This window comes from Eriocheir sinensis, unplaced genomic scaffold (genome assembly GCF_024679095.1).
Source record: "Eriocheir sinensis breed Jianghai 21 unplaced genomic scaffold, ASM2467909v1 Scaffold491, whole genome shotgun sequence".
NCBI classification, from domain to species: domain Eukaryota; kingdom Metazoa; phylum Arthropoda; class Malacostraca; order Decapoda; family Varunidae; genus Eriocheir; species Eriocheir sinensis.
In genome coordinates this window covers 68,535-87,500 of record NW_026111822.1, presented here as the reverse complement: position 1 = coordinate 87,500, position 18,966 = coordinate 68,535, and the positions used below count along the sequence as shown (strand labels likewise).

Here is an 18,966-nt window from a genome sequence, read left to right as displayed (position 1 = left end):
TTTTGTTATCTATTGTTATCTATTGTTTTTGTTATCTATTGTTATCTATTGTTATCTTTTGTTTTGTTATCTATTGTTTTGTATTTACTGATAGTTCGTTTCTCTTTTTTGTTTACCAGTTATCTATTGTTTTTGTTATCTATTGTTATCTATTGTTATTTATTGTTTTTTGTTATCTCTTGTTTTGTATTTACTGATCGCTTGTTTCTCCTATTTGTTTCCCCGTTATCTATTGTTTTTTCTGTTGTTATCTATTGTTATCTATTGTTTTTGTTATCTATTGTTATCTATTGCTTTTGTTATCTATTGTTTTGTATTTACTGATAGTTCGTTTCTCTTTTTTGTTTCCCAGTTATCTATTGTTTTTGTTTTCTATTGCTATCTATTGTTTTTGTTATCTATTGTTATCTATTGTTATCTATTGTTTTGTATTTACTGATAGTTCGTTTCTCTTTTTTGTTTCCCAGTTTTCTATTGTTTTTGTTATCTATTGTTATCTATTGTTATCTATTGCTTTTGTTATCTATTGCTTTGTATTTACTGATCGCTCGTTTCTCCTATTTGTTTCCCAGTTATCTATTGTTTTTCTCTTGTTATCTATTGTTATCTATTGTTTTTGTTATCTATTGTTATCTATTGCTTTTGTTATCTATTGTTATCTATTGTTATCTATTGCTTTCGTTATCTATTGCTTTGTATTTACTGATCGGTCGTTTCTCCTATTTGTTTTCCAGTCGTCTGTTGTTTTTGGAGTTCACCTCGTCCTTCCCAAACTCTGAACCTCAATCATATATACTTTCTCAAATACACCGCATGGGAAAAGTTTCTTGCATCCCCCACACGATATCACTTTTAGTTTCTCTATAACCTTCACACACAAAATATAAGTAAATAAGTGATTAAATAAATAGAAATAAAAAAAAATATAAGAAATAATAATAAAATAAACAAATAAATAAAGAGATAACATAAAATAAACAAATAAATAAAGAGATAACATAAAATAAAAAATTCTCTCTCTCTCTCTCTCTCTCTCTCTCTCTCTCTCTCTCTCTCTCTCTCTCTCTCTCTCCCCCCCCCCCCCCCTTACACCTCCCCTTTAACCTCTTCTGTTCCTTCTATAACCAACACATACCTAACTTTTTAATACCCATGCTCTCGAAAAAGAACCTGTATCATCTCTTTAATCCGATTTTGGATACTTACACGAGACTATTAAAGGTCAGAGAGGCCAAATAACTAAGGTCACATATTATACTGGCATTAGTAACGTTAGTGTAGGCTTGGGTTGGGAGGTCAGGGAGATAAGAGAGCAAAGGGATCCGAAGCAGTATCCGATGCCAAACAGTTTATGGATAAGTGAAGAAGGAAACTCAAATCGCTACCTCTTTTTTTTATTTAGGATTATGTGAGAGTGTGTAGATGTTCTCCTGCGCCAACAGTTGTATCTAATCTCATTTTTGACCTTTGAAAATATTTGGTGTGGGGGATGGAAGCGTCTGACAATACCAATCTTGTTTAATGGCCTCACCCCCATCTCCTTCCCCGTCTATTTCCCTTTCCTCCCGTCCTGCTCGCATCCCTTACTCTCCTCACCCTCTCCACGGCTCGCAGACTCCCGTGTCATGTTGGCAGTCGTTAATTCAATGACTCCATTTGTGATCCGGCCGAGGCAGAGGTGCACCCACAGCCGCCCAGCCGCTTCTGCTCCCTGCTGGTTGGTGGATAAACCCTTGGGGGGGAGAAGCGGGGCGCGGGTGTCGTCGGGAGCCACTTGGGTGTCAGCGCTGCCGCCGGTTCAAGGCCACAGAGACATGAAGTGTGTGGGAGAGATTACAGGCCATGCTATTGGTCTCCAGCAAGTGTAATGTGGTTGATTTGTCTTTTTCTGAACCGTTTTTCCAGTCGTGGTTGGTTGGTTTCGCTGATTTTCTTCTTCTTCTTCTTCTTTTTCTTCTTTTTCTTTTCCTTTTTCTTCTTCTTTTTCTTCTTCTTCTTCTTCTTCTTCTTCTTTTTCTTCTTCTTTTTCTTTGTCTTTTTCTTCTACTACTTCTTCTTCTTCTTCTTTTTCTTCTTCTTGTTCTTCTTTTTCTTCTTCTCCTCGTCCTCGTCCTCCGCCTCCTCCTCCTCCTCCTCCGCCTCCCCCTTGCCCTCCACAACAAAGCTACCTGTCTCCAGATTGATCGCCTCTGAACAGGTGCATAATTAAAACTTTTTGCCCCGGAAACTAAGTCATGTCCTTCCGCTTAACGAGTTACACAACGAAGCGAAGCGCGAGTTAATGATATATTGCAGTGAATAATGATGATGATGATGATGATGATGATAACAATGATGATAAGAATGATAGTAAAAGCAGCAGAAAGAAGGAAAAAAAGGAGAAAAGGAAGAAGAAAAAGGAAATTGAAAAAATGAAGAGTAAAAACGAAATACGAAGAAGAGAAAGACACCAAAGAAGAAGAAGAAGTAAAGATAAAGTAAGTGGAAAAGAGAATGTCCGTGATAAGAAACTGTTAAAGAAGATGATAAAAATTGAAAAATAATCGGAAATGAGATGAAAAAGGAGAAACGGAAGCAGAAGAAGAGGAAAAAGAAGAAGAAGAAGAAAAAGGAAAAGAAGAAGAAGAAGAAGAAGAAGGAAAAAAAGAAGAAGAAGAATAGAAAGTCGAAAAAGAGTAAAAAAAAAAAAAAGTACAGTAACTACCTCAGAATCATAGCCACCTAACGAAAGCCGACGAAAACTTGATCCCCTTACCATAACAAGATCACTTATATAAGGATCGCAGCAATGTCCAAAAACAGCTTACAACTTCTGGCGAGACGGAGAGGAGAGCCTTTAGTACCAAGTGCCTTCGCGGGATCATCGGATATCTCTGTAATGACTCCGTATCGAACCAGCGACTACTATTTTGAAACTGAATCGCACGTGACTCTCCTCTCCGACGTCGATCTTGCTCATAGGGAAGATTCTGTACGAGACAACCCTGAGCGGAGGAGACCATGGTCGGTATTTTTCTAAAGGTCAAAGAGGGGGTCAGTCGGATTCTAATGAGTGTTTCTTCAGGTTCAGGGTACAGAAGAAGGGTCAAACTACCACCAGGGTCATAAAACTACCCCTGGAAATGCCCACAACTCCTACGGAAGCCTTGTCAAGTATGTGTTCTTGGACGACGAAATGTCTTATAATGCGTCCCCATAACAGCGAGGACTCATAACTGGAGCAAGTCAGCTGATACTGCCGGAATGGACTTGGGATGGATAGAGAAGTTGCACTGAAGGTATCTCGGAGGAATGTCGGAAAGAAGAATTAAAAAGAAGAAAAGGAGTAAAGGAAGAAGAAAAGAAGATGAAAAAGAAAAGAAAAGAAAGAAGAAGAAAAAGAAATACGAAGACGAAAAAGACTCAGATGAAGAAGAGCGGCGGGTTAGTGAAGTGATGTATCCTTTCAATTACTTAGTTAGTCATAGATACGTTAGCTGATACTCTAAACTTTAAAGACTTCGGGTTTGATTACGGGTGATATTCTCTTAACCCGGTAGCAGCGACGGGCCAAATTTGTGGCTTTACCGTGTAGCAGCGACGGGCCAAATTTGTGGCTTTACCGTGTAGCAGCGACGGGCCAAATTTGTGCCATGGCTTAACCCCCCCCAAAAAAATAGATGATACATAAACTGATCACAAATGCTTCAATATATATTATGAAATGGTTTGTGTGAGTGATGATTTTTTCTATTTTTTCTCGATTAGAGGGACCATTAAGAAACATGATCCCTGCTGCTACCGGGTTAAGGTTAACGACAGGAAGAAGAAATTACTGGATGGCTCGCTGCTACACGCCCGCAATCGGCTATCCAGTCTCACTTTATCATTTAGGCGACGCTCCATCTTTCATGTTTCTGGTTCCCGCAAAAGGAGTAGGAGGAGGAGGCTGAGGTGGAGGGAAGTACACAGGATAGGAAGGATAATAAGTCACCGGAGAGATAATTTACTCAAAAAGGGGCGATTACAGCGAGGAATTTAAAGCTTGGTGACGGGAAGAAGGTAACATTGATGCCTCGCTCGCCGCCACTCGCCCGCAATCGGTTTTCCTGTTCCTTTTGATCCTTTTGGTGACGCTTCATCTTTTCCTTCTCTTCCTGGTGGTTCCGGCGAGCAGACGAGGCGAAGACCCCCCCCCCCCCCCTCACACACACACGCGTTCACAGACGGCGTTGAGCTACAGACTATTTCGATGCCTCAGAGTGGATAGCAACCGAAGCCTCAACGGACAGCCCAGCAATGGTTTCGGCGTATCGTTTTCAAGTGATGTGTGTTTCTGTGTTTGAAACGAAAATGGAAATACAGAGAATAAAAACCAGAGAAGAGGATAGCTTGGGCATGAAAAGAGACAGATAGAGAGATAGAGAGAGAGAGAGAGAGAGAGAGAGACGTATAGCTATCACATGTTTTGAAAGGAAAATCTCTCGCCTCACCCCCCACTCTCTCTCTCTCTCTCTCTCTCTCTCTCTCTCTCCCCCCAACAATGGAGACAGCTCAAGGGCACAAAAAAAGGAAACAATAATAAAAAAAAGCCCGCTAGTCGCTGCTCCTAAAAAAAAGAATCAAAAGAGGTGGCCGAAAGAAAGGTCAATTTCGGGAGGAGAGGTGTCCTGATACATGCTAACCTTCCCTTAATATTCTTACATCAAACAATTAACGAACTTGCACCGTACAACTCTACATTCCTACTGTCTTTCGTCTTCACCACACTTCCTCTTCTTGTTGTACCCTTGTTTAAAGATATGAAACGGCGGGCGAGTGTGCAAACGTTTTCCAGTTTCCAATATTTTAAGATAAGAACATTTCACGTACCAACACTTCACGAACATACACCCATCCTCTCTCTCATCTCCCCTCCTCTATACCCTCTTCACTAACCCAGTTCTCTTCTTGCTATACCCTTGATGAAAGAAATGAAATGGCGAGCGAGTGTGCAGACGTTATCCAGTTTCCAATATTTTAACATAAGAACAGTTCACGTACCAACACTTCACGAACATACACCCATCCTCTTTCTCATCTTCCCCTCCTCTATACCCTCTTCACTAACCCAGTTCTCTTCTTGCTCTACCCTGGATTAAAAAAGAATGCGATATGTGTGTGTGGGAGACAGTATCCAGCAGCGTCTTTAAAAATAGTCCACAGTAGTCTAATAAAAGTACTCGTGGGCGCTGGATCTGAGGGGACAGCAGACTCTTTAGAAGCGACACAGTGATATGGCCAAGCCTTCAAAAAAAAAAAAATGGGAAAAGTGCACCAAATCAGTCTGTCAGCTGTCGTGTTAGGCCTCTGATGCTGCGAGGGAAAGGAAAGTCCTCCAAAAAAAGTCCTCTTATCGCAAAACAGCTGAGAATTTCCTTTTGATATCGACTTTGTTAACCGTGTCCCTAACATCACAGCGGTTTTTATGCTTCGTTTTTTTTCTACGCTTTTTTTTTTGCGGCGGGGAGGCGGATCAGAAGCCGTCTTCTTATGTTTTGTTTTTTCGTTGAGTTTTAAAAGCGAGAATGTTTGTCTGTAAGAAGGGGAAGAGGGTGGGGGGAGGAAGGGGGGGATATTTTTCATGTGTTTTTCAGTGGTTTTCTTTCATCTCAGACTTTTATTTTTCACACTTTTTCTATTGTTATTTATTTTCCTCTCCTTCGCCTCCTCATCCTCATCTGCTCTCTCTATCTCTCTCTCTCTCTCTCTCTCTCTCTCTCTCTCTCTCTCTCTCTCTCTCTCTCTCTCTCTCTCTCTCTATTCTTTTCTATCTGTTTATCTATCCATCTCTATATCTGCCTCATCTATTTAAGTATATTTCTGCACATCTATCTATCTCTTTATCTATTTATCTATCTGAGAATGTATCTGTCGACTCATTTTTATTTAAGTGGCATTTTTATATCTGTCGGCGTCTCAAGGGTGGGGACAAAGTCGGTCTGTTGACGAGGACGGGCGTGTCTCTCTAGGTATCTTTGGGTCCGCTCAGAATAGTTCAGTTTCCCATCCTCGTCGAAAATTCACAACACAACATCTGACGAATACCAAGACCAACATTTTTCTTATCGCAATATATAAAGGAAAAATAAATTCTCATAAGTTAGTCTCTGCAATCTTTTTTGATCCGTCTTTCGTATGGGCTTCGTCGGCACCAGATAAGGCGAGGGAGTGTTTTTGGGAAGCCAAGTTTTAGATAAGGATACCAAGTAAATGTTTCCAGGCATCGGAATCTGAGAAAATAATGACCGGGGAGTGAGTGGTGCCGTCTCCGTCAGGGAAAGCGAGAACAAGGAGGAGACGGAGGAGGAGGAGAGGGCGGTGTAAGAACCATGGAAGCCTGATGACACATAACGAGGCCTCCTGTTTTAGTTTTAATCTTCACTTTTATGTTTTCGTCAGGCAATTCAGGGACCTATAAAACAAGCATAGGAAGAGCAGGCGGAGGAGGAGGAGGAAGAGGAGGAGGAGGAGGAGAAGGAGGAGGAGTAAAAGAGTGGGTTAAAGAACGTTCATTTCACTCCTGTCGCGAAAAATTTAATGTTCAGTGCTATGGTAGATGGTTTTCGCTCTAATTTCTTTTGCGGGAAGGTTATTCCAGTGACGGATGACTCTAGAAAATAAATAAAAATTCCATGTCTTTATTTCATCGCCTCGTTTGAATCGGTAGAGCGTCATTTCTTGTAATCAATATAATCCGGAGCTCAAAAAAAATGAAGTTATGTACTCAACAGAACTTGCCACTCTAGAATCCTCCCGTAGTCGCCTCCACCGTTGCCAGACTATCGTACACAGAGCATAGTATTTACCGGTTTCTGACGCCTATGTATTGCCAAGAAACATCAGGAATTAACTATTTTAACGATAAATATAGATGAATCTCGTTACTGGGGCCCAGGAGACAGTTTTTGGGTCGGAAGTTGTAAAATATATGATCCTGAGTACGACAATCTGGCTCCGTTGGACTCGCTTCTTATCCAGCGCAAAGAGGCCGAGTTTTTGTAAGTCGTTTCTCATGTCCCGGAGCCATCAAGGGTGGTATCATTCTACTCGTGCGCCGCTCCACTCTCCTCATTCACTTTTCTGTTTGTAGTAGGATTGGAATAACGACAAAGAGGAATAGGAAGGGTAAGTGGAGGAGGAGGAGGAGGAATTGATGTAAAGGGGAAGGATTCGAGTCTACGGTAGATGTAGAAGACTGGGACGGAGAAGCAGAAAGATGAGGAGGAGGAGGAGAAGAAAATGATTGCTGTAAAGGGGAAGGATTCGAGTGTACGGTAGATTTAGAAGACAGGGACGGAGAAGCAAAAAGATGATGAGGAGGAAAAGGAAGAGACATTTAAGCCTAAGGTATTGACAAGGATAAAGAAAAATAGCGCTGGTGGGAATTGGCCGCTCTCAAAATTTTCCCTTAGTATTTTTTTCCCCGATAAATTTAATAAAGAAAATCCACCCACACATTCACCTTGACACCTGCGGCCCCACCACTACCTCTTGAAGCTCTGCCCGCATGTTGGAGGCTACGAAACACTCTGAATAAGATTACACTCTGTTTCCGTGGAATTAAACACTTTTTATCGACAAGCTGCTTAAATAAACTTGGTGCTACGGACGTCACAGGTTGCAACACACACACACACACACACACACACACACACACACACACACACACACACATATATATAAGAGTTGAACATTCAGTCGAGTCGGGACACAAAACTTTCCATCTGTTTCTTTGCCGGTTTTGTTTTTTTCGCTTCTTTTCGCGTCAGGAGTTTGGGCACAAGAAAGAGTGAGGGGCGAGACAGCGGAGTGTTTAAGTAAATATTCTTTCCTGCATCTCTCGTTTACTCCTGTCCTCAATCATGCTTACCAATGCCACTAACCGAAGCGTCAATGGGAAAACCGCTACCAAGGACAAACATTGAAAGAAAGTTTAGGGAACCGCTCGTCACCTTGATTTCCTTGGGTTTGGTGTCGTTAGGTCCTTCTTGTGTATTTCTCCTCCATGACAAGCGCCTCCACTAACCAAAGCGTCAACCACCACCACCAATGACAGAGGAAGGAGAGTTTAGGGAGCAGAAAATCGACCTGTTTTCGCTGGATCTTCGTGGCGTTGCGTTTCTCTTGTTTACTTTTCTTCTCCTTGCCAAACGCCGTCACTAACTAAAGCCTCAATCCGGAGACCACCACTAAGGGCCAGTTGTACAGTTCCCCATGACGGGTTAGTAAGCTCCCAAACCAATACCAGAGCCTTCGAAATTTCCTTGTATAGTGTCTGGTGTTTGTATTTAAGTTCACAAATTTGATTAAACTACACAGGAAAAGTCTTGTGTATTTAGCGTGGCATCGAAGACCTCACCGTTTTCGATTGTATGGGATTCTATAGTTTGGTTCGGGCTGTTACGAAGACACTGTGGTGGACTGTGAAATCGGCTCTTAGGAACACCAACGAAAGAAAGTTTAGGTCGCCGCTCGTAGCCCTGTTTTTCCCGGGATCTTGCGGCGTCACGTCCCTTCCTGTACCTCTGTTTCTTCTTCATGTTTCCTCCTATCCTCCTCCCTAACCACAGCATCAACCACCAACAAGGACGGACGGAGGATGAAGGAAAGTCTAGGCCGCCGCTCGTAGCCTTGTTTTTCCCGGGGTCTTGCGGCGTCACGTCCCTTCCTGTACCTCTGTTTCTTCTTCATGTTTCCTCCTATCCTCCTCCCTAACCACAGCATCAACCACCAACAAGGACGGACGGAGGATGAAGGAAAGTCTAGATCGCCGCTCGTAGCCTTGTTTTTCCCGGGGTCTTGCGGCGTCACGTCCCTTCCTGTACCTCTGTTTCTTCTTCATGTTTCCTCCTATCCTCCTCCCTAACCGCAGCATCAACCACCAACAAGGAAGGACGGAGAATGAAGGAAAGTTTAGGGAGAAGCTCGTCGCCGCCTTGTTTTCGCAGGGGCTTGGTGGTGTGTTTTTTGCCGGGCGCACAAAACACACGCGTTCCGCTCTTCAAATAGCGGGGCGGCAATCCGATTTCCGCGCGGTACAGACCTTCTTTATAAGCCTCAACCACTTGTTTTCGAGGGAGTGTCGCGATGATTGTGCGCCTTGTGTTGGGTTCAGTGGGTGAGTTGGCCGATTGTGTGTTTTGGGAGAGGGGATGGAGGGGGGTGGGAGGGATGTGTAGGGAGTGTGTGTGTGGGTGGGGGAGGGAAGTGTTTGTATGTGTGTGTGTGTGTGTGTGTGTGTGTGTGTGTGTGTGTGTGTGTGTGTGTGTGTGTGTGTGTGTGTATAGTTTGTTAATGTTGCTGGTTTGCTGTTGATCATTTTATCGGAATTATTATTATTATTATTATTATTATTATTATTATTATTATTATTATTCACTATACCACTTCTTTTACCTCGTCTTGCTTATTCTCTCACTTTCCTTCGTTATCATCAGCTGGCGTTGGTTGGCCACATGATGGATCCCATAACAACTTTTCCTCTTTCTAGTTATTTTCCCCCTTAACCCTTTTTTGCTTTTTCTTTTCATCTTTCTCGTCTTATATCGCCTCCTTCTAGCTCCCTCTCCACCCCACGCCCATACCATCCCCCCCCCCTCCCCCCCTCCCCCCCACACACACATGACCACCACACTAAGCTTACTCATTAATTTTCCTTGCCTCCAAACACATTAGTAATTTTTCACCCCTCAACGCGTCGCCGTCAAGGCACACAATTAGTCTTGGTGATGCTGGGAGGGTGATGGAGGGGGGTCGCTGCCTGCCCCATAACCCTTCTTCCCCCGCGCCAACCCAAACTTCGCTAAGAGTTTCGTCAAGATCTGAGTGACGAGAGCCACCACCCGCGCGCATGACCCACTTTTTTTTTTTTTTATCCTTTAGTTCTTCTTCTCATCCTTCTTACGCGTTGTTGGTCATTAGTTTTTTTTTTTTTTTGTGTGTGTGTGTGTGTGTTTTTGTTGGTGTGTAAACTTTGACCATTTCGTTTGCCCCCTGCCTTCACATTTTAGGCTAGGGTATATCACAAAATCACTCCTCTCATTACAGTAACAAGCACATCTCGTATTTGGTTTAGATTTTGTTTTGTTGTTATATTTGGGATAGCTTGCATTTGGTTATTTAGTGTGTCCTGTTCTTTTTCTTTTTCTTCTTCTTTTCTTCCTATTACAGAATGGCGTAATTATTTTTTTTCTTTTCGTATCATCAATATCATCATCCTCTGTCATTCCACTGAAGAACATGGACTGTAAGACTGGCAAGGTTAGGTGAAGGTTGGTATGGTTAGGTAAGAGCTAGCGAGGTTAGGCGAGGGTTTGTGGGGTTAGGTAAGGACATCGAGGTTATAGGTGTGGGTTGTGTGGTTAGGTAAGGACTTCGAGGTTATGGGTGAAGGTTGGAATGGTTAGGTAAGGGCTGGCGAGGTTAGGCGAGGGTTGGTGGGGTTAGGTATGGACATCGAGGTTATAGGTGTGGGTTGTGTGGTTAGGAAGGGACTTCGAGGTTAGGCGAGGGGTTGGTGTGGCTAGATTAGGTTAGGTTAGGTTAGGTTAGGCTAGGTTAGGTTAGGTTTGGTTAGATTAGGCTAGGTTATGTTAGGCTAGGTTAGGTTAGGTTAGATTAGGTTTGGTTAGGTTAGGTTAGGTTAGGTTACATTAGGTTAGGTTAGGTTAGGTTAGGTTAGGTTAGGTTAGGTTAGATTACGTTAGGTTAGATTAGGTTAGGTTACATTAGGTTAGGTTAGGTTAGGTTAGGTTAGGCGAAGGTTTTTAAGGCTTGAGGAAGACGGACATCGACTGGCAAAGAGCTATCGAGTAATGAAAACCAAAAGCCAATTCGTAACATAAAGGATTAATGTGGTTAGATTAGGTTAGGTTAGGTTAGGTTAGGTCAGGCGAAGGTTGTTAAGGCTTGAGGAAGACGGACATCGACTGGCAAAGAGCTATCGAGTAATGAAAACCAAAACCCAACTCGTAACATAGAGGATGAAAGCAGAATTGGCGAGGATAGACGATGGGAAGCGATGACAGGCGAACAGCAATCAACCAACGAGAACCAGTTTACCTGTATAATACCTTTCCCTTCATCCCTTATAAAGCAACAGGAGCGAGAGAAGACGTATAAGTTAACGTTCAGGAAAATCAGATATGAGTAAAATGGATGATGATTAGGAGAAGGAGGAGGAGGAGGAGGAGGAAGGCGAGGAGGAGAAGGAGGAGAGGAGGTCTTTACCGTTAACTTAAGAGGGCATGGGCGCACGGGGACTCATAACGCGCCAATACTTGAAGACTAAATGAGAATGGACCCACACCCGCCTCTCCCGCTGGGCCCCTTAACGTCGCCCGTCACGCCCACGCCTTCGGGATATGCATCAAAGCGGAGCGGCGTTTCGTTTACTTTTGAGTGTGAGTGTGTGTGTGTGTGTGTGTGTGTGTGTGTGTGTGTGTGTGTGTGTACCTATCCTTCCCCCTTTCTTTCCTTCTCATTCTTTCTTTTCTTCTCTTCTCTTTCTTTTCCTTCTTCCCTTTGTCTTTCATTCGCCCTTCTGTTCTCCCTCTCTCTCCTTCCTTTCCTACCTCATCATAACCTTTCTTTCCTCCATCCCTCTCTCGCTCTTCTCTCCACCTCTCAGTATGTCTCTCCCTTATCTTTCCTTTTCCTCCACTCCCATCTATTCCCTCCACCCCTTCATCTGTCTTTTCCCCTCACCTTCTCTCCCCTTTCCTCCCTCCTAACAGTCCCTCCTTCTCCCATTTTTCTCTCCACCTCACAGTATGTCTCTCCCTTATCTTTCCTTTTCCTCCACTCCCATCTATTCCCTCCACCCCTTCTCCTGTCTTTTCCCCTCACCTCTCCTTCCCTCCCTCCCTCCCCCTCTACCCGAGCACGCGTCCATTACCTTGTGGATCTTCGTCTCAGCCTCGACCCCATCGCTCATCGCAGGGAATAAATTTTAAGACACTTTTGCGAAGGTTTTCAAAATGGAGCTTATGGTCACTCTTTAAGTAGATCGAGAGGTAGATGGATAGCCGGGTAGGTCCGTAGAAAAGAGAGCGGGTTGGAAGTAGTTGGGTTAATAAAGTGGTTTGTAAGTAGGCAGGTTGGTAGGTGGGTAGGTGGATAGATTGATAAATGGACAGATAGATAGAAAGGTAGATATATAATTAGGTTGATGGATAGACGGAGACAGACAGACAGACAAATAGATAGATAGATCGATAGACAGTGAGATACAGATACATCGATACATACATAAGGCTACATACATACATACATACATACTTACATAGGCAGATACAAATATTCACAACACACATTATAACAATCCCCTCAAAAGTTAAATGATTTTACTTCACCGTCACAAGAAAAAAATTAAAAATGCAAAATGGACCTGAACTTTTTATAGCATCTGCAATTTTTTATATTTTCACTTATATGTATTTTTTTTGTTTACGTAGAAAAAAAGTATTGTCATGTTTTTAATCGAATACGCTGAAGAGAGGAGGAGGAAGAAGAAGAAGAAGAAGAAGCAAACAAGAAAAAAAGAAGAAGAGGAAGTAAACAAGAAAAGAAGAAAAAAGAAAAAGAAAAGGAGAAAAAGAAGAAAAGAGAAGGGGAAGAAGAAAAAGGAGACGGAGAAGAAGAAGAAAAAAAAAAAGAAGAAAAGAAGAAGATCGATGATACATGAAGAATTACGAATAAATAATAAACACAACAATAAAAACAATCATGCTTCGTAAACTATATTGAATTTAGGAGTTACCAAGCCAAGCGGTCTGCCGAGTCGTAACCCTCCGAAACACAAACACACTAACTCACAGGACAGCACTTTACAGGTACAATACATTAAGCAAGTCGAAGGAAAGCCGGTCAGCTGTTAAACACGGCGCCGAGGTCCCGTCTTGATGTTTGATGTGATGGGCGTGCGAGACTGCATGAAGGATACGCAACTTCGAGAACTCGGCGAGGCTGTTTGTGTTGTATTGGTTTGGGGTATTTAAAGATGCGTGGTTATGGTTAGTGGTTATTGAGAGTTGCAATTCCTTACAGTAAACATACCCTGCGCCCCTGTCCACCCGGCAGCGAATGGGTACCAGGTATTAATCTCCTATAATTCTTTCCCCTTCTGTCTCTCTCCGGCATATGGCCACAGATGTTGCGCCGACTAAACGAAACTTTCCAACTTTTCTTACAGTAAACTCTTTAATCGCTCCAGTTTTAGGCACAGTTTCAAAGGCTCGCCGTTGGTGTTTCGTAATGTTATTGTGAGTTTCAAAGTAAGGGTGATGAAAACTGAATTGCGTTTGAGTAGCATGTTAGAGCTTATTGATTACTTATTATTCCGAGCCCTCATTTGTTTTTCTTTTAGGTGCTGTCTGTAACGCCGGTAAGCTTTCTTGAGGGGTCTCTTCGACGACCCCAGCCCGTTAGTGGCGCAGGCGAATCTTATTTATAGTGGTTGCCGTGGTATATGGCTCTTGCCAGGCCAATGCTGCCCCCCGGTGCCCCACTTGACCGAAGTTGCTGAAGTTGGAGTTGATTGAAGATCTGGGGCGGTATTAATAAAGGGTCCTTGGAGTGAAATTCAACTTTCAAAGTGAGTTTAATCCTAACTTTGCTGCTAGGTTCTAGAAGTCGCGAGTTTACTGCTAGGAATCGCGACTTTACTGCTAACATCGCCGTTTAGGCTTCGTTAAGAGGCTGTAACCATAAACAATCAGGCTTTTGGACTTTCAGCGTGCCAAGACCAAGACATGGTTGAAAGTAATGCCATTCGCGCTTTTACGTGAAAGGAAAATCCAGCTCCAAGCAGTAAAGTTAAAACCTAATGCTAGAAGGAAAACAGCTTCTAGCATCCATTCTAAAAGGACTCCTAGAACCCTTTATTAATACCGCCCCTGGGCAACGTTTGGGTAATCTTCTGCCACTCGCCGATGGTTGAAAATGATCAGCGTACATCGGTGGGACCCGAACCTTGGTCCTCGGATTCACCACACCCGCGCGCTGACCACTCGGCCACCGCCTCCCCAACATTATCAATTTTATATATTCTTTTAATTCTATTCTTGTAACTTTTATATTTTCTTTTAATTATATTCTTGTAACTTTTATATTTTCTTTTAATTCTATTCTTGTAAAAAAAAAATTGGCAATATTATTTTTTTATGGCGACTGGACAATTGCCGTCCCTTATTTGGAAAAGCAATTCTGGAAAGCGAAAAAATTCATATAAAAAACTCGCATCATTCTTTCATGCATGGCACCGCGCCTTAACTTGCTCCTACAACTCTAAACGAGCTTATCGCCGCCATCATTTTCACGTTCATATTGCGATGGAAGATTCAAATAACCCAGTGAGTGTTGAGCTTTGATGTTACCGTTCGAAGAAGTTAAATTAAGTTTCGATAAGGAGAGGAATATATCAAGTTGCCGGACGAGCGTAAGTTATTTGCCTGTAAACATCGGCTCCAAACTTAAGCAGGCTTCTTGGAATTTTAAATCAGGTGGATAGATTATGATGTCAAGTACAGTATTGAATTTTCGCCCGTATGAGAGAAAATAGTAATTGAAAAGTCTTGTCGGTGTTGTTATTTCTACATTAGTTTGATAGGTATTGTTTTTTTGTTATTTTTAGTAGCAGTAGTAGTAGTAGTAGTAGTAGTAGTAGTAGTAGTAGTAGTAGTAGTAGTAGTATAAATATTACCGTTGCTTCTATATTTTCTTCTTTTTCTTCTCTTTCCCCCCTTCCATACCCTCCTCCTCCTCCTCCTCCTTCTAATCCTCTTTCACCTCCCGTCCTCCTCCTCCTCCTCCACTCTTCCCATTACTTCACTTTCCATAATTCCTCTTCGTGCCCTTTTCTTTGTTTCCTCTTGAGATTGACACAATAAATTCTAGCAAAGGCTTTCTTCCCCTTCCTTGAGCAGCCGAGAAGTGCAAACATCCTCTATGGTGGGTGAAGGAGAGACGAGGAGAAGGAGGAGGAGGAGAGAAGAAGGGCCCACGGGAGGTAAACAAACAGGAAGAGGCTCAACCTTTTGCGATAGGGGGCGATTTTGTTTGACTTTAATTAATTTGCTGGTGGGGTGGCGAGGCGGTGAAGTAAGCAGGGTATGAGGCTGGTGTTCGTGTGTGTGTGCGTGTGTACGTAGGTAGGCTGATAGGCAGGTAGGTAGGTAGAGGCCTCACACAAAACCGGAAAAGAAGGCATAGGAAGAAAAAGAGGCAGATAGGCTGATGAAATAACGAAAACAAAAGGAAAGCGAGGTAAGGAAAATTAAAATAGATTAGGTAGGTAGATAAATAGGTAGGCTTAGGAGGAAAAAAGAGAGAGACTGAGAGGCTGAGTTAAACAAGAGAACAAAAGGAAATTGGAAGAAGGAGAATTGGGAAGTATTAGCGGGTGTGGGCGTAAGGGCGTAAAAGGGAGGGTGTGGGGTGGGACTAAAGGGCATCAGCGATCATACCATAAGGCTTTGATCAGGAAGAGACTCGATTTAGTGTAATATAGGGCGAGAGAGAGAGAGAGAGAGAGAGAGAGAGAGAGAGAGAGAGAGAGAGAGAGAGAGAGAGAGAGAGAGAGAGAGAGAGAGAGAGAGAGAGTATAAATGACAGTGCTGTGGTGGGTGGGATGGAAAGACCAGTAGGGAATTTTTATCATCTTATTTTATTTCATTTTATTTTGTTTTGTCATTTCATCATTTTAATCGACGGCACTGACACTGACGCCGCGCCGAGTCGAGTTTGCGCCAGCCTCGGAAAAACAGTAATTGGTGCTTGAAAACTCTTTGAAGTTCGACGCAATGTGATATTTATTTTCATCTCGCGTTTTCTCTCTATTTCCACTCTTCTGTTTTTGATTACGAGATAGTTTCAGAACGCGCGAAAAGATGTGTAATTGCCTCTTAAATGTGTATATATTTCTTTTCTTACACGCTTTGAAAAGATATGATAGAGAAGAAAATATATGACCTTAATTTTTGCAACACGGATTGAGTTTTTCTTTTTCTCTTTTTTTTCCGTGCAGTGTAATAGGCTTTTCAGAACCTTTCCCTCGACACAAAAAAAATAGTTTTCTAGTCTGTCCACTCGTCTCAGGGTAATGAAACGAGGGGCAGCGAAAAGGAACAATTCTTAAGCCTATAAATGATTGTGTCTGTGTTGTGGGGAGAGAAAACTTACTAGAAAAAACAGCAAATCGTGGACTAAAAAATATGTGCCCGAGAAATAAAATTAAAAACACTACAGAGGAATTATTAATAAGCGTCTTGGAACAAATGAAATAATAACTTTTCAGAACGTACTTAGATTACTGTAATGCTGATTTAATAACTAACGAAGTGAAATTGAACAGGAAAATCTAAAAGGCAAAGCTTAGACAATAAGTATCACGTTCTTTCTACTCTTGTTCGGAGCAAAAACAATAAACAGTAAACAGAATAAGAGACTAATCGCATCTCCCTAAATTGACCTCTCTTTCGGCCACTCTTTTGATTCTTTTTTTAGGAGCAGCGAATAGCGGGCTTTTTTTTATTATTGTTTCCTTTTTTGTGTGTGCCCTTGAGCTGGTTCCTTTGTTGTAAAAATAAAGAATAAAAAATAAAAAAACATGCCCTTCCCTCCCTGTCCAGATCTACGGCTCCGAGGCGCGGACGGAACAGCTGCTCCGAGTGTCCGGGGATCTGACGGGGGACTGGCTGGTCACGTCGCCGGAGGACACCCTCGTCATAGACTTTGTCAGCGACGAGTTCACCACCTACTCCGGCTTCCAACTGGCCTACCGCTACGAGCCCAGAGGTGAGGCTAGGGGCGAGGACACACACACACACACACACACACACACACAGCACGGTAGTATGTTTTTTTTCTTTGTAGAGTTTTTGTAGTATTGTAATGGCATTTAGACGAGGTGGAAGGATTGCATTGTGGCGGACGGCGCTGAGATGAACTTGGACCTTGAAGTGGCGGAGGACAGGATTAGATGGAGGAGACTCATCAAAAACAGCGACCCCGTATAGAAACGAGACAATAATGCTGCGGAAGAAGAAGATAATGGCATTTAGATGTATGTGTGAATTTGTGGCGACTCTGTGATGAATAACTATGAAGCTTTCAGGAGGAGGATTGTTTTTTTCCATTGTTTCTTTCATCGTCAGTCTTTGTGGTGAGTTATGTAGCTTAACGCAAGGATGATTTGGTTTTTCTATAAATCATTAACCACTTTTGTCGTCTCCCTTATCAAAATCTATACTGATATATATTTCTCTGTTTCCTCCTTTCCCTTTTTCCATCCCTTGACTTGATCCCATTATATCAGGGTATCTAAGTGTCCCCTTTCTCTGTGTAACTCCTCTATTTTTCTTCTAGTTTATAAGTGGAGAGCTGCTCGTCTTTATCTCCACCTTTCCTCCACCTCTCCCTCCCTCTGGTGTTAGTGTGCTCCATCCAGCTTCGCAAATACTCTAATTGAATTCCTCACCTTAGTTATCTGCTTTCCCTAACTTTTACTACGAAACCCGGGTCACCATTCTGCCTTATCTGTTATCATTTGTACGAAACTAAATACCCCCGACTTGTTTGTTTTTATCGTCATTAGAATATCAGTCCATTATTAGAATGTTCGTCCCTCATGCTGGTAAACTCTGGAACAATCTCCCTTCATCTGTATTTCCTCATGCCTACGACTTGAACTCTTTCAAGAGGAGGGTATCAGGACACCTCTCCTCCCGAAATTGATCCCTCTTTCGGCCACCTCTTTGGATTCTTTTTAGGAGCAGTGAGTTGCGGGATTTTATTTTTATTATTGTTTCCTTTTTTTGTGCCCTTGAGCTGTCTCCTTTGTTGTAAAAAAAAAACTAATTAACTTGTCTCTAATTCAGGATGCTCGCTTGCTGTCTCCCCGTGTTATACTCAGGCTTTTTGTCTTATTAAGCTGTCAGCGTTGGTATGAAAGAATACATACCAATGCACTTAATGAGGAGGTAACTATTGGAAGTGACCTAGTTTGAATCTACTTAAAATCAAATAAATCCCTCCTGCCTCCACGCTCATCATTGATATTTTTCTACATTCATATATTTTCTTTATGACAGCGCTCCCTTCGTGTGTTTTTCCCCCTGGTTTCATGTCAGTGTGTCAAGGTGAACGGCTCGCTGACTGATCGTATCTCTTTCAACGTTCAGATGTGGGTGAAAACGTTGTCATAATTCATTCTTTATCTGATCGCACAAAGGCACAGACCCCAATTTCTATACGCCATACATTTTTCTCCCTTTTTCCTGTTTGGCCATCAGTAGGTTTGTGTTATCTGTTATTTGGTTAACTTTTATGTAGCACGAGTGACTGCATTTGTATTTTACTTATTCATAGTTTCCTTTATTTATATATTGTTTGAACGACATCTTAGTCTCAACATATAGCTGTGGTCAGTAAATGTATGTCTGTCTATGTATCTACCTATCTGCCTATCTATTTACTCTCTGTTAGTGTCAATCTCCATAATTCAGTGTTCTTTATTTTGTATTTTTATCTTCAGCGGCAAACTTTTACTCACGTTCATGTTCATGTTCTTCTTCTCATATATCACACGAGCATCGGTTGCGTTGTTATCCGTATCGTCAGCAAGGTTAACATGTAGACATAATATCCTCGCTGTTGCTTAACCCGTTCGCTGCAATTGACACAGATTTGGCTTTCACTGGTAGCCTTGTAACATGCACTCCCAGGTCTTTCTCTGCCTCTGTGGTGGATAGTGGAGTGTTCCCATGTGGTATTGGTATGATGCATGGATATCCCCTCCCAAATGCAGGACTTTACATTTCTCTTCATTGAATTGTAGCAGCCACTTTTTGTTCCATTCCTGTAGCTTGGTGAGGTCTTCTTGTAGGAAATCCACAGTCAAGGGGTAAATGGTATTGCCTTCATTTCAGTCATCACCCTCACGACCCT

General features: G+C 42.4%; 1 protein-coding gene across 2 annotated transcripts in view; it reads left to right on the top strand.

Annotated features, from left to right (window-relative positions):
• The window catches only part of LOC126992579 (CUB and sushi domain-containing protein 3-like), a 50,165-nt gene that overhangs the window by 16,267 nt on the left and 14,932 nt on the right, over positions 1-18,966 (top strand). For both annotated transcript variants that reach the window (XM_050851387.1, XM_050851388.1), the window contains exon 4: positions 16,650-16,815. In XM_050851387.1, the coding sequence (XP_050707344.1) occupies positions 16,650-16,815 (166 nt within the window). The remainder of the gene's footprint in view (positions 1-16,649; positions 16,816-18,966) is intronic.